This window comes from Salmo salar, chromosome ssa12 (assembly GCF_905237065.1).
Source record: "Salmo salar chromosome ssa12, Ssal_v3.1, whole genome shotgun sequence".
Taxonomy (NCBI): Eukaryota; Metazoa; Chordata; class Actinopteri; order Salmoniformes; family Salmonidae; genus Salmo; species Salmo salar.
Genome location: NC_059453.1, coordinates 91,164,093 through 91,178,916, shown reverse-complemented (window position 1 = coordinate 91,178,916; position 14,824 = coordinate 91,164,093). Strand labels below are relative to the sequence as shown.

General features: G+C 51.1%; 1 protein-coding gene across 9 annotated transcripts in view; it reads left to right on the top strand.

Moving 5' to 3' along the window:
- LOC106566126 (R3H domain-containing protein 2) overlaps nucleotides 1-14,824 on the top strand; it is an 89,869-nt gene that overhangs the window by 23,679 nt on the left and 51,366 nt on the right. For 8 of the 9 annotated variants that reach the window (XM_045691918.1, XM_014133977.2, XM_045691913.1 and 5 more), the window contains exons 2-5: nucleotides 9,710-9,964; nucleotides 10,093-10,306; nucleotides 13,223-13,264; nucleotides 14,345-14,555. In XM_045691918.1, coding sequence (XP_045547874.1) covers nucleotides 10,124-10,306; nucleotides 13,223-13,264; nucleotides 14,345-14,555 — 436 coding nt within the window. In that variant the 5' untranslated portion in view covers nucleotides 9,710-9,964; nucleotides 10,093-10,123. The remainder of the gene's footprint in view (nucleotides 1-9,709; nucleotides 9,965-10,092; nucleotides 10,307-13,222; nucleotides 13,265-14,344; nucleotides 14,556-14,824) is intronic. The other variant, XM_045691916.1, reaches the window with a different exon arrangement.

The following is a 14,824-nucleotide window of genomic DNA, read 5'->3' as shown; positions in this document are numbered from 1 at the left end:
CTCTCTCTCTCTCTCCCACTGTCTCCTGGCTGGCTGCCCTGCTCTCTCTCTCTCTCTCTCACTGTCTCCTGGCTGGCTGCCCTGCTCTCTCTCTCTCTCTTTCCACTGTCTCCTGGTTGGCTGCCCTGCTCTCTCTCTCTCTCTCCACTGTCTCCTGGCTGGCTGCCCTGCTCTCTCTCTCTCTCTCTCTCTCTCCACTGTCTCCTGGTTGGCTGCCCTGCTCTCTCTCTCTCTCCACTGTCTCCTGGTTGGCTGCCCTGCTCTCTCTCTCTTTCCACTGTCTCCTGGTTGGCTGCCCTGCTCTCTCTCTCTCTCTCTCCACTGTCTCCTGGTTGGCTGCCCTGCTCTCTCTCTCTCTCTCCACTGTCTCCTGGTTGGCTGCCCTGCTCTCTCTCTCTCTCTCTCTCCCACTGTCTCCTGGTTGGCTGCCCTGCTCTCTCTCTCTCTCCACTGTCTCCTGGCTGGCTGCCCTGCTCTCTCTCTCTCTCCACTGTCTCCTGGCTGGCTGCCCTGCTCTCTCTCTCTCCACTGTCTCCTGGCTGGCTGCCCTGCTCTCTCTCTCTCTCTCTCTCTCTCTCTCTCTTTCTCTTTTCTCTCTCTCCACTGTCTCCTGGCTGGCTGCCCTGCTCTCTCGCTCTCTCTCTCTCCACTGTCTCCTGGCTGGCTGCCCTGCTCTCTCGCTCTCTCTCTCTCCACTGTCTCCTGGCTGGCTGCCCTGCTCTCTCGCTCTCTCTCTCTCCACTGTCTCCTGGCTGGCTGCCCTGCTCTCGCTCTCTCTCTCTCTCTCCACTGTCTGTCTCTCTGTCTGTCTCTCTCTACTGTCTCTCTCTCTGTCTGTCTCTCTACTGTCTCCTGGCTGGCTGCCCTGCTCTCTCTCTCTCTCTCTCTCCACTTGTTAATTCTAATGATGCTGTTTTGAACTGTAGGGACTACTGTTGCTTCCTGTGTCTAGTCTGAGGTGTGTATTCATCATGTGAGCAATGCCCAGTCCCTCCCTCCCAGCTACCTCCCTCCCACCCACCCAGCTACCTCCCTCCATCCCTCCACCCACCCAGCTACCTCCCTCCCTCTCACCCAGCTACCCAGCTACCTCCCTCCATCCATCCCTCCCACCCACCCAGCTACCTCCCTCCATCCCACCCACCCACCCACCCAGCTACCTCCCTCCCTCCCACCCACCCACCCACCCAGGAGGGATGGAGGGAGGGAGGTAGCTGGGTGGGGAGGAGGGAGGGAGGGATGTAGCTGGGTGGGGAGGAGGGAAGGAGGGAGGGAGGGATGTAGCTGGGTGGGGAGGAGGGAGGGAGGGATGGAGGGAGGTAGCTGGGTGGGTGGGAGGGATGGAGGGAGGTAGCTGGGTGGGTGGGAGGGATGGAGGGAGGTAGCTGGGTGGGAGGGAGGGAGGTAGCTGGGTGGGTGGGTGGGAGGGAGGTAGCTGGGTGGGTGGGTGGGTGGGATGGAGGGAGGTAGCTGGGTGGGTGGGTGGGAGGGATGGAGGGAGGTTGCTGGGTGGGTGGGAGGGAGGGAGGTTGCTGGGTGGGAGGGAGGGAGGTAGCTGGGTGGGTGGGAGGGAGGGACTGGGCATTGCTCACATGATAGGTGGTTCAGATTGGATGGATGGCTCAATTTGATGCATGCAGGGATGGTGGGAGGGATGGAGGGAGGTAGCTGGGTGGGTGGGAGGGATGGAGGGAGGTAGCTGGGTGGGAGGGAGGGAGGTAGCTGGGTGGGTGGGTGGGAGGGAGGTAGCTGGGTGGGTGGGTGGGATGGAGGGAGGTAGCTGGGTGGGTGGGTATGGAGGTAGCTGGGTGGGAGGGAGGGGGTGGGAGGGAGGGAGGTAGCTGGGTGGGTGGGAGGGAGGGGGAGGTAGCTGGGTGGGTGGGAGGGAGGGAGGTAGCTGGGTAGCTGAGAGGGGAGGGACTGGGCATTGCTCACATGATAGGTGGTTCAGATTGGATGGATGGCTCAATTTGATGCATGCAGGGATGGAGGGAGGTAGCTGGGTGGGTGGGAGGGAGGGAGGGAGGTAGCTGGGTGGGTGGGTGGGAGGGAGGTAGCTGGGTGGGTGGGAGGGAGGGAGGGATGGAGGGAGGGAGGTAGCTGGGTGGGGAGGAGGGAGGGAGGGAGGTAGCTGGGTGGGGAGGAGGGAGGGAGGGATGGAGGGAGGTAGCTGGGTGGGTGGGTGGGAGGGATGGAGGGAGGTAGCTGGGTGGGTGGGAGGGATGGAGGGAGGTAGCTGGGTGGGTGGGAGGGATGGAGGGAGGTAGCTGGGTGGGTGGGTGGGTGGGAGGGCGGTAGCTGGGTGGGTGGGTGGGATGGAGGGAGGTAGCTGGGTGGGTGGGTGGGAGGGAGGGAGGTAGCTGGGTGGGTGGGTGGGAAGGAGGTTGCTGGGTGGGAGGGAGGGAGGTGCTGGGTGGGTGGGTGGGGGGAGGTTGCTGGGTGGGAGGGAGGGAGGTAGCTGGGTGGGTGGGTGGGTGGGAGGGAGGGAGGTAGCTGGGTGGGTGGGTGGGTGGGTGGGAGGGAGGTAGCTGGCTGGGTGGGAGGGAGGGAGGTAGCTGGGTGGGAGGGAGGGAGGGAGGGAGGTGGGTGGGTGGGTGGGAGGGAGGTAGCTGGGTGGGTGGGTGGGTGGATGGAGGGAGGGAGGTAGCTGGGTGGGTGGGAGGGATGGATGGAGGGAGGTAGCTGGGTGGGTGGGAGGGAGGGAGATAGCTAGGTGGGTGGGAGGGTTGGAGGGAGGGAGGTAGCTAGGTGGGTTGGAGGGAGGGAGGTAGCTAGGTGGGTGGGAGGGATGGAGGGAGGGAGGTAGCTAGGTGGGTTGGAGGGAGGGAGGTAGCTAGGTGGGTGGGAGGGATGGAGGGAGGAGGTAGCTGGGTGGGTGGGAGGGATGGGGAGGTAGCTGGGTGGGTGGGAGGGAGTGGGTGGGTGGGAGGGAGGTAGCTGGGTGGGTGGGTGGGATGGAGGGAGGGAGGTAGCTGGGTGGGTGGGAGGGATGGAGGGAGGTAGCTGGGTGGGTGGGAGGGAGGTAGCTAGGTGGGTGGGAGGGGGGAGGGAGGTAGCTGGGTGGGTTGGAGGAGGGGAGGGAGGTAGCTAGGTGGGTGGGTGGGTGGGAGGGAGGGAGGTAGCTAGGTGGGTGGGTTGGATGGAGGGAGGTAGCTGGGTAGCTGGGTGAGAGGGAGGGAGGTAGCTAGGTGGGTGGGTGGGAGGGAGGGAGGTAGCTAGGTGGGTGGGAGGGATGGAGGGAGGGAGGTAGCTGGGTGGGTGGGAGGGGGAGGGGGAAGGAGGTAGCTGGGTGGGTGGGAGGGATGGAGGGAGGTAGCTGGGTGGGTGGGAGGGATGGAGGGAGGTAGCTGGGTGGGTGGGAGGGAGGTAGCTGGGAGGGAGGGACTGGGCATTGCTCACATGATGAATACACACCTCAGACTAGACACAGGAAGCAACAGTAGTCCCTACAGTTCAAAACAGCATCATTAGAATTAACAAGTAAAAAAGGAGAGATGTAGTCAACCTGTCCTAGAGGTCCTAATCTCATCTGTTGTCTTCCTGGACCCTGAAAACATCAATAGCGTTATCAGGAATACTGTAACAGCTTGGATGGCCTCGTGGCCAGACCTCGCCTGCAGCGGTTTGATGTAGCAGAGGCATAAATGCTTGTCAGTGACGCTAAGTGCCATGTATTTTAACTAGCGATATTTGGGGAAATATTTCTGAAACATTTGGTGAATGATTTTTGAGATGTGACTCAGGCTGGTCTCAGTAGCTGGCTTCTATCTGTTCATATGTGAGTGTAGAGCCCCAGGAAGCGTGGTCCACTTTCCCTATCTGTTCATATGTGAGTGTAGAGCCCCAGGAAGCGTGGTCCACCTCCCTATCTGTTCATATGTGAGTGTAGAGCCCCAGGAAGCGTGGTCCACTTTCCCTATCTGTTCATATGTGAGTGTAGAGCCCCAGGAAGCGTGGTCCACCTTCCTATCTGTTCATATGTGAGTGTAGAGCCCCAGGAAGCGTGGTCCACCTCCCTATCTGTTCATATGTGAGTGTAGAGCCCCAGGAAGCGTGGTCCACCTCCCTATCTGTTCATATGTGAGTGTAGAGCCCCAGGAAGCGTGGTCCACCTCCCTATCTGTTCATATGTGAGTGTAGAGCCCCAGGAAGCGTGGTCCACCTCCCTATCTGTCCACGTTCACTAGGTAGCTCCTCAGGCCTCTCTGTCTCAATGTGCATCTGCTCCTCAATCTGCTTAGTTCAGGGGTCACCTGAAACAGATCTGCTGATCTGCACCCGTGAGCCTAATCCCGACACGACACACCACAACACAGAACAGAGTAGTGTGTGAAGGAGTCATCCATCTGTACACTTCACTAGAATGTTTATGAATTGGATCACTTTCTGTGCGTGCTGGTGTTTTGTAACTCAGATCATTTTTCCTGTGTGTGAGAGAGAGAGAGCTGAGCTCCTTAAATCTGCAGAGCTCGGGTATTGGGGAAGCAAGAAGGGTGATACTGAGAGGTGTGTTTGGGTTCTACATGAAGAGGGGTGGTACAGTGAGAGAAGTGTGGGGGGGTGTGTGTTTTTGGGTTCTACATGAAGGTGGGTGCTACAGTAAGAGAGAGAGGTGTGTGTGTTTGGATTCGGCAGGCAGGAAGGGGGGGGGGTGCTACAGAGAGATGGGGGTGTTGAGGGAGCTCTCTGGTTTTCTCTTGGTGACAGAGCCTGTTGCCATGGAGCTGGGCCTCCCATTGGTGGAGGCCTCGGCCAATCGCACGCCAGCACAGTCTGTTTCATCATTGATTAAAAAAAAATGTCTCTCCTGCTCCCTCTGCCATGTCGCTCTGCTCCCCCTTCCCAAACTAGAAGGGCAGAAATGACGTAAGGTCTACAATGGGAAGGGGACCAATTTCCGGTGTTTCTTTTGACATTTTTTCTTTCTTTGAGTGGTAGCCTCCAATCCATCCAGCATACTTCTGAAGGAGGCTAACCACGTTACACTTGATTCATTGTCGTCCTAGGTGACAACATTTGCATCACATGGAGCCCAAAACCCACTGCAGGGCAGGTAACTGTGTTGAATGTAAAGAGTTGTGGACGTGAGTGAATGCACCATGCTTCCAGCCCCTCTGTGGGTAGCAGATAAACAGTCATCTGTAATACCAGTGTCATGATAACACAGTGTTAGGAGGACTTGTCCTGAATCCGGACACTCTATTCATAATGAGCTCATCATGACCAACGTTCATTTACAAGTGTGGCTGGAAATAGTTGAGGTAGTCATCTTTAAAATATATATATATATATTGAAATCTCATGAATGGAGAGAAGAAGTGAGTTTATTTTGCTCTCTTGATCTGCTGCTGTGAAGGATGACTGTCCCTCTCTTTCTCCCTCTTTCTCCATACCAGTATCTTCCTCTCTCTTTCTCTCTTTCTCCATACCAGTATCTTCCTCTCTCTTTCTCTCTTTCTCCATACCAGTATCTTCCTCTCTCTCTCTCTCTTTCTCCATACCAGTATCTTCCTCTCTCTCTCTCTCTCTTTCTCCATACCAGTATCTTCCTCTCTCTCTCTCTCTCTCTCTTTCTCCATACCAGTATCTTCCTCTCTCTCTCTCTCTCTTTCTCCATACCAGTATCTTCCTCTCTCTCTCTCTTTCTCCATACCAGTATCTTCCTCTCTCTCTCTCTCTTTCTCCATACCAGTATCTTCCTCTCTCTCTCTCTCTTTCTCCATACCAGTATCTTCCTCTCTCTCTCTCTCTTTCTCCATACCAGTATCTTCCTCTCTCTCTCTCTCTTTCTCCATACCAGTATCTTCCTCTCTCTCTCTCTCTCTTTCTCCATACCAGTATCTTCCTCTCTCTCTCTCTCTTTCTCCATACCAGTATCTTCCTCTCTCTCTCTCTCTTTCTCCATACCAGTATCTTCCTCTCTCTCTCTCTCTTCTCCATACCAGTATCTTCCTCTCTCTCTCTCTCTTTCTCCATACCAGTATCTTCCTCTCTCTCTCTCTCTCTTTCTCCATACCAGTATCTTCCTCTCTCTCTCTCTCTTTCTCCATACCAGTATCTTCCTCTCTCTCTCTCTCTCTCTTTCTCCATACCAGTATCTTCCTCTCTCTCTCTCTCTCTTTCCATACCAGTATCTTCCTCTCTCTCTCTCTCTCTTTCTCCATACCAGTATCTTCCTCTCTCTCTCTCTCTTTCTCCATACCAGTATCTTCCTCTCTCTCTCTCTCTTTCTCCATACCAGTATCTTCCTCTCTCTCTCTCTCTCTTTCTCCATACCAGTATCTTCCTCTCTCTCTCTCTCTCTCTCTTTCTCCATACCAGTATCTTCCTCTCTCTCTCTCTCTTTCTCCATACCAGTATCTTTCTCTCTTCCCCGCCCACATTCCAGCACTCATCAATAATGGATAAAGGATCCCTCTCTCCCTCCCCCTCTCCCTCTCCCTCTCTCTTTCTCTTTCTCTCCCTTTCTCTTTCTCTTTCTCTATTTCTGTCTTTATAATGAACAAGGGTGGGGTGATTATGGCCAGCAGCTCTATCTCTGTCCGTCTCTCTTTCTCCCCCTCCATCTTTCAATCTTGACCTCCCACACACACTCTCTCTCTCTTCTCTGTCATAGAGGATACCCCTGCTCTGTTCTGTCCCCACACCCTCTTCCTCTCTCTCTTCCTCTTCTCTGTCATAGAGGATACCCCTGCTCTGTTCAGTCCTCACTCCCTCTTCCTCTCTCTCTTCCTCTCTCTCTTCCTCTTCTCTGTCATAGAGGATACCCCTGCTCTGTTCTGTCCTCACTCCCTCTTCCTCTCTCTCTTCCTCTCTCTCTTCCTCTTCTCTGTCATAGAGGATACCCCTGCTCTGTTCTGTCCTCACTCCCTCTTCCTCTCTCTCTTCCTCTCTCTCTTCCTCTTCTCTGTCATAGAGGATACCCCTGCTCTGTTCTGTCCTCACTCTCTCTTCCTCTCCCTCTTCCTCTCTCTCTTCCCCTTCTCTGTCATAGAGGATACCCCTGCTCTGTTCTGTCCTCACTCTCTCTTCCTCTCCCTCTTCCTCTCTCTCTTCCCCTTCTCTGTCATAGAGGATACCCCTGCTCTGTTCTGTCCTCACTCTCTCTTCCTCTCCCTCTTCCTCTCTCTCTTCCCCTTCTCTGTCATAGAGGATACCCCTCCTCTGTTCAGTCCCCACTCCCTCTTCCTCTCTCTTCCTCTTCTCTGTCATAGAGGATACCCCTGCTCTGTTCTGTCCTCACTCCCTCTTCCTCTCTCTCTTCCTCTCTCTCTTCCTCTTCTCTGTCATAGAGGATACCTCTCCTCTGTTCTGTCCTCACTCTCTCTTCCTCTCCCTTTTTTCTCTCTCTTCCTCTTCTCTGTCATAGAGGATACCCCTGCTCTGTTCTGTCCTCACTCCCTCTTCCTCTCTCTCTTCCTCACTCTCTTCCTCTTCTCTGTCATAGAGGATACCTCTCCTCTGTTCTGTCCCCACACCCTCTTCCTCTCTCTTCCTCTTCTCTGTCATAGAGGATACCCCTGCTCTGTTCAGTCCTCACTCTCTCTTCATCTCTCTCTTCCTCTTCTCTGTCATAGAGGATACCCCTCCTCTGTTCTGTCCTCACTCCCTCTTCCTCTCTCTCTTCCTCTTCTAATGTGTCCTCTTAATGTGCAGCCTGCTGACGTCATCCTCCCCCTCTCTGCACAGCTCTGACTCATTCCCTCTTTCTATTTTTCTTTCTCTCTCTGCCTCTTTATCCCTCTGTTCCTCACAGCTCTCCCTCTCTCTATCCCTCTCTCTATCCCTCTCTCTATCCCTCTCGCTCTGTTCCTCTGTACACTGTGCTACATTTCCATTTACCTTCATCTTTCATTCAGGTTCTGCAGTACACACACACACACACACACACACACACACACACACACACACACACACACACACACACACACACCACTTCTCCATGATAAAATTCAACCTGCTAAATGACCATGTGATTACAGCTGCAGGTTATAGATGATAACTAGCAGCTACATTGGGTCCCTATAACTTCCAGAAGCCTATATAACAGCAGAAACCCCCACACCCCAGTTGGCTGTTTGCTCTCCTGTCGCCCGGTACTAACTATTGCTTAGACCCTGACCTGCTACGACCCACAGAAAAGGCTAAATTAACCGGAGGGACAGGGAGTCAATACCTGAATAACCCTCAGTGATAAATAACCCTCAGTGATAAATAACCCTCAGTGATAAATAACCCTCAGTGATAAATAACCCTCAGTGATAAATAACCCTCAGTGATAAATAACCCTCAGTGAATCTGGTCTTCAGCAGGGTCTGTCTGTCTCTGTCTGTCTCTGTCTGTCTGTCTCTGTCTCTGTCTCTGTCTGTCTGAGTTTTTCTACATTTTGTTAAGTTATTCTAAAATTGATTACATGTTTTTTTTTCCCCCTCATAAATCTACACAGAATACCCCATAATGACAAAGCAAAAACAGGCTTTAAGAAATGTTTGCTCATATTTAATTGTATATAAGTATTCGGGCTCTTTACTCAGTACCGTCCGTCAAATGTAAATATTTGAGGACAGGGTTTTGTTCTCTCTGGACTCCATTAGAGTGCCTTTTTAGGTTATACATAGGTTATACATACACGGACGGACACGGACGGACGGACTCCATTAGAGTGCCTTTTTAGGTTATACATAGGTTATACATACACGGACGGACGGACGGACGGTGTATTTTTAACCTATGTATAACCTAAAAAGGCACTCTAATGGAGTCCGTCCGTCCGTCAGTCAGTCCGTCATACTATTTGAAATATTACAAATCATTTGAGAATTTTCTTTAGCCTTGCCTGGAGTGCCAGGTCAAAAGTGGGTGTGGTTTGCACTTTGGGGACGTGTCTATTGGTTCTATTGCTACAGGCAAGCTCAATCAAGAACAGCTGTAAGCTATTTGCAATGTTTTTTTTTATACTATTTGCCTCTTCAGAGCTGAGTGCAGCTGGTTGGCATTTTTGTGGGTGGGTGGGTGGTTGTGGGTGTGGTGGGTGGTTGTGTTTGTGTGGGTGTTTGTGGGTGGTTGTGTCGGCGTGGGTGGTTGTGTCGGTGTGGGTGGTTGTGTGGGTGCGTGGGTTGTTGTGTTTGTGGGTGGTTGTGTGGGTGCCCTGGTCATTGATGCAATGTGGTGCTGCTGCCTCAGTGATGACACTCTTGCTATGCCTGGGTCTTCCCCTGCTTTGGGAATCCCTGCCTTCCATACAGCCTCCTCTCCTCTCTGCATCTCACACTCACACACACACACACACACACACACACACACACACAGCTTCCTGATGACTTTCAAGGAAATTGTGTTAAACTGAAGAGAACCGTGTTACTCAGCACTGCGCCCTGTCTGTCTGTCTTGCTCTGGTGTGTGTGTCTTGCGTCACCTGTCCTGAAGGTGCTTGCAGTATGCCGTCATGTTTTCATTCGCTTTGTGTTGTTAAAGAGTGAGCGGTAGAGAGAAACACACTGTCTCTACTCTGTCAGTAAGCTGTTGTAAAGTTTCTGAACAACCCAGGTCTGCAAGTGTTCATTAATGCACTGACTGAATTCATACTTCCACAGCCAGCCCGGTAGCTCTGTCCTCCCACGCTTTGAGCAGTGAGTCAGCCTAGACCCAGTCAGAGAATCTGTGTGTTGTAACAGTTCGTAACGTCATTCTACCTTCCTCTTATCCCCAGCGGTCCTGGCCGGAGGAGCTCTCATCAACATGCTGCTGCACTGAGACGCACGGACGGATATATTGACGGACGAACGGACATATAGACCCACTCACCTGGTGTCTCTTTCTCGTGGCGGCTGTTTTCTCCTCCCTATATGGAACGTGCTATGGAATACCCTCGCCCAGCGGAGCGGCACAGTCCTCCTCTGTAGAGCCCTCTTCTGGGAACACACTCCATAAGGAATCAGCACAGAACAGCTGATCTCCTAGTTAGGTACTGTTCACTGTATTCATGAACAACATGGTCGGTATCTCTCGACTCCTACTGTGTTTAGGGTCCGGAGTTTTCTTCAGCCCAGGTCATAACCTGTACAGCCTTGAACCTCTTCTCTTCTTTAACAGTCTCTGAGTCCTCCTACCCTCCCTTGAGAAGATGTCCGTGAGCCTGGCTGGGGAGGACATCCAGGCGAAGGGTGATATTGGAAGTAGTGGACTGCTCAATGATGACTTGATGATGAAGCTCTCCCCATCCCCTGAACCTTGCCAGGGACAGGAGGGCACTGGGAGCTCCGGGGATGGCATGGAGGCAGAAGAGAGCGCCACACAGGACTCGCAGGTAACTGACCTCAACGGGAATGTGGTTGCTTCCTAATAATCTCTCCTTTCTCCCGAATTGTGGACTTGTTCACTTCCCTTAATGGAAGTGATGTTTTTACATTTGTGGTGAGTAGTAAACAAGTACACACTTCAGGAGAAAGGAGAGATTATTGGGAAGCACACTTTTGCCTCCTCGGCACTGCACTTCTAGGGTTGTAATTTCCAGAAAAGTTTTTGAAGGAATCGTCCTACTACACTAGAGAATAAAATGTCTGAATTCTGTGGCTGTCTAGATTTGAACATATTCAGACATTTATATTGTAATGACAAAGCATATTTTTTGCTGACGTGCTCAAAATAAACAGTGAGATGTCTTTTTCAGTTCTGTTTGAACCTGCGCTCCCATCATGCATTGCATAGTTGCATACGGCCACGATGCACATGCGCTGCAAGCCTGCGACTGGAGTGTAGTGGGGGTGGGTGAGTTGGATGTGGTTATGGTTGAGGAAAATTGCCCCTTATTATTGAATGACTGTCATTGAGACTACAGTGTTGAGCAATAAGTGCTTTTTGAGTTTGGTTTCGGTTCTATTATTACACAATAATCACAGTTTTCGATTTTGTTTTTCAATTAAAATTTTAAGCATTAAATGCATTATCAAAGTAATGACATTTAAAAGGATTTTAGAGCTTCCCTCAGCCATCACCTGCCTTCAATCTGACATTGACAGTGGGTTGAAAAGTAAAGTAGATAAAGCATACTTTCAAGACTACTTTTACTAACTATCAATCGGGTAGAGCTACCTCACAAACTGTGTCTATCCCTCTCGTCGTCATGTTGTCATTCCTCTCTCATGCGGTCTCATGTGGTGTGTATCCACCTCTGTCCGTGGCCGGAAAGAATGGGCGCAATGGATTATGGTCATTGTAGTTAATTACCACATTTCTGTTTAGGGGAGGTAGATATGTTTAGGGGAGGTAGATATGTTTAGGAGAGGTAGATATGTTTAGGGGAGGTAGATATGTTTAGGGGAGGTAGATATGAGGATTGACCACAAGTTCTCAATGGGATTAAGGTCTGGGGAGTTTCCTGGCCATGGACCCAAAATACCGATGTTTTGTTCCTCGAGCCACTTAGTTTTATGGCAAGGTGCTCCATCATGCTGGAAAAGGCATTGTTCGTCACCAAACTGTTCCTGGATGGTTGGGAGAAGTTGCTCTCGAAGGATGTTGGTACCATTCTTTATTCATGGCTGTGTTCTTAGGCAAAATTGTGAGTGAGCCCACTCTCTTGGTTGAGAAGCAACCCCACACATGAATGGTCTCAGGATGCTTTACTGTTGGCATGACACAGGACTGATGGTAGCGTTCACCTTGTCTTCTCCGGACAAGCTTTTTTCCGGATGCCCCAAACAATCGAAAAGGGGATTCATCAGAGAAAATGACTTTACCCCAGTCCTCAGCAGTCCAATCCCTGTACCTTTTGCAGAATATCAGTCTGTCTCTGATGTTTTTCCTGGAGAGAAGTGGCTTCTTGCTGCCCTTCTTGACACCAGGCCATCCTCCAAAAGTCTTCGCCTCACTGTGTGTGCAGATGCACTCACACCTGCCTACTGCCATTCCTGAGCAAGCTCTGTACTGGTGTGCCCTAATCCCGCAGCTGAATCAACTTTAGGAGACGGCCCTGGCGCTTGCTGGACTTTCTTGGGTGCCCTGAAGCCTTCTTCACAACAATTGAACCGCTCTCCTTGAAGTTCTTGATAATCTGATAAATGGTTGATTTAGGTGCAATCTTACTGGCAGCAATATCCTTGCCTGTGAAGCCCTTTTTGTTTGGGCAAAGCAATGATGACGGCACGTGTTTCCTTGCAGGTAACCATGGTTGACAGACGAATAAAAATTATTCCAAGCACCACCCTCCTTTTGAAGCTTCCAGTCTGTTATTCGAACTCAATCAGCATGACAGAGTGATCTCCAGCCTTGTCCTCGTCAACACTCACACCTGTGTTAACGAGAGAATCACATGTCAGCTGGTCCTTTTGTGGCAGGGCTGAAATGCAGTGGAAATGTTTTTTGGGGATTCAGTTCATTTGCATGGCAAATAGGGACTTTGCAATTAATTGCAATTCATCTGATCACTCTTCATAACATTCTGGAGTATATGCAAATTCTCATCATACAAACTGAGGCAGCAGACTTTGTGAAAAATGTATATTTGTGTCATTGTCAACTTTTGGCCACGACTGTATGTGCAAATATTGAAATTAAAGGTCAAAGATACAAGGTAAACTCGGTCCGTGTAGCTATTTCGTTAGCTATTTATCAGTCGTATTACTTGGGGATAGAAGCTGTTCAATAGCCTGTTGAGGTCAGACTTGATGCACCGGTACCTCTTGCCGTGCGGCAGCAGAGAAAATAGTCTGGCTTGGGTGGTTGGAGTCTTTGACGATTTTCCGGGCCTTCTTTTTACACCGCCTGATATAGAGGTCCCGGATGGCAGGGAGCTCAGCCCCAGTGATGTACTGGGCTGTCCGCACCACCCTCTGTAGCGCCATGCGATCGAGGGCGGTGTTATTGCCATACCAAGCAGTGATACAGCCAGTCAAGATGCTCTCAGTGGTACAGCTGTAAAACCTTTTCAGGATTTGAGGGCCCAAGCCAAACTTTTTCAACCTCCTGAGGGGGAAGTCGCACTGTCGCGCCTTCACGACTGTGCATTGCATTGTGGGTTTGTAGTCAACATCAGCTTCAACAAATATCTACCAGAAACAGTATAGGAAGTTGAATAATCTGTTTCCACAGCAACCACAGAAATCTCCCTATATTAACAACGAAATCAAACATTTGTTCACTAAAATATGGTTTTAACATATTTATTTAACATTGTAAATGGTTTTGAGTGTAGCTAGTATTACCAGATGTTCTTCCCTTGCAGCGGCGTACTCAGAACCACGGCCATGGCAGGAAAAGGGCCAGGGTAAGGACGGTGTTATCATGTCTGTTGTGTTGATGTTGTGTACGTTTCCATATCATGATCCTAATCCTGGGATTAAAGTCCACCCGTTAGATAAAGGGTCCTACTGAGCAGTACTAGACCCAGAGTTTGCTAATCCTAGTGAGCAGGTTAGATAGACCAGGAAAAGTTGTAGAGGTGAGGCCTGCTTAGCCATGAGCTCACACACAGCCTATTACCTAGTGTATTTATGGAAGTCAGCTTTCGTGTGTGTGTGTGTGTGTGCACTCACAATTTACATGCTCGTCCCCTCCACCGAGTGGGTTAGTCCCCTCCACCGAGTGGGTTAGTCCCCTCCGACCCGGTGGGTTAGCGTCCCCTCCGACCCGTCCCCTCCGACCCGGTGGGTTAGCGTCCCCTCCGACCCGGTGGCTTAGCGTCCCCTCCGACCCGGTGGCTTAGCGTCCCCTCCGACCCGGTGGCTTAGCGTCCCCTCCGACCCGGTGGCTTAGCGTCCCCTCCGACCCGGTGGCTTAGCGTCCCCTCCGACCCGGTGGCTTAGCGTCCCCTCCGACCCGGTGGGTTAGCGTCCCCTCCGACCCGGTGGCTTAGCGTCCCCTCCGACCCGGTGGCTTAGCGTCCCCTCCGACCCAGTGAAATCCCAACATTTTGAATATGAAGTCTACACAAGTTGAATTTGTTTATGTTTACTTTTCTCAAACCAATGAAGTCTTTCCAGCATCACCTCATGTATTGTAAAATGGTGCTGGTATGTGACCAGCTATGTCTCAGTAGTAGGACCAGATTTATGTAGCCTAGGTTCTTCAATGTGGTGTGTGTCTGGGTTTAAATATTACTGTTTTTTACTTAGCTGCTTGCTTTGATGTGGTGTGTGTTTCTCTGTGTTTCAGTCTAATGCCAAGCTAAAATGCAGATTTTAATGTTTTAACATTTGTTGTCAAATATTGATAGTGTGCAATGAATTTGATCTATTATTGATGAACCGAAGAGCTATAAATTACTCCATTGCGGTGTGTCTCATTAACCTATTTGTGTAGTCTGCTGCTTCACTGTGGTGTGTGTGTGTCTCTGGGTGTGTTTCAGTCCAATGCCAAGCTGAAGCTGGTGAGGAGCCTGGCGGTGTGTGAGGAGTCATCAGGTCCGTTCTGTACTGACGGACCTCCAGACATTATCCAGCTCCACATCAGCTGTCCCTCAGACAAGGAGGAGGAGAAGTCTTCTAAGGATGACTATGAGAATGAGGATGATGAGGAGGAGAAGAAGGACAGGACTTCACGTAAGATGCTGTCACGAGGTAAGATGCCTCTGGGGGAAAATGCTGAAGAGGATTCATTCGAGTAGCAAAGAGGGGCAGACCCAGCTGATGGGAAACGGACAGATGGCTGTATCATGGTGTGTGTGCGTCAGTAAATAGTTGAAAGCGATCCTCCATTCGTATTTGTTCAGAAACAACACACCCTTTCTGCTGCTGTTGCAGTTTTTTGCCTCTCTAACCCCACTGACCGTGTGTGTGTGTGTGTGTGTGTGTGGATACTCCTGAGTGCATGCCTGTGTGTTACCAGA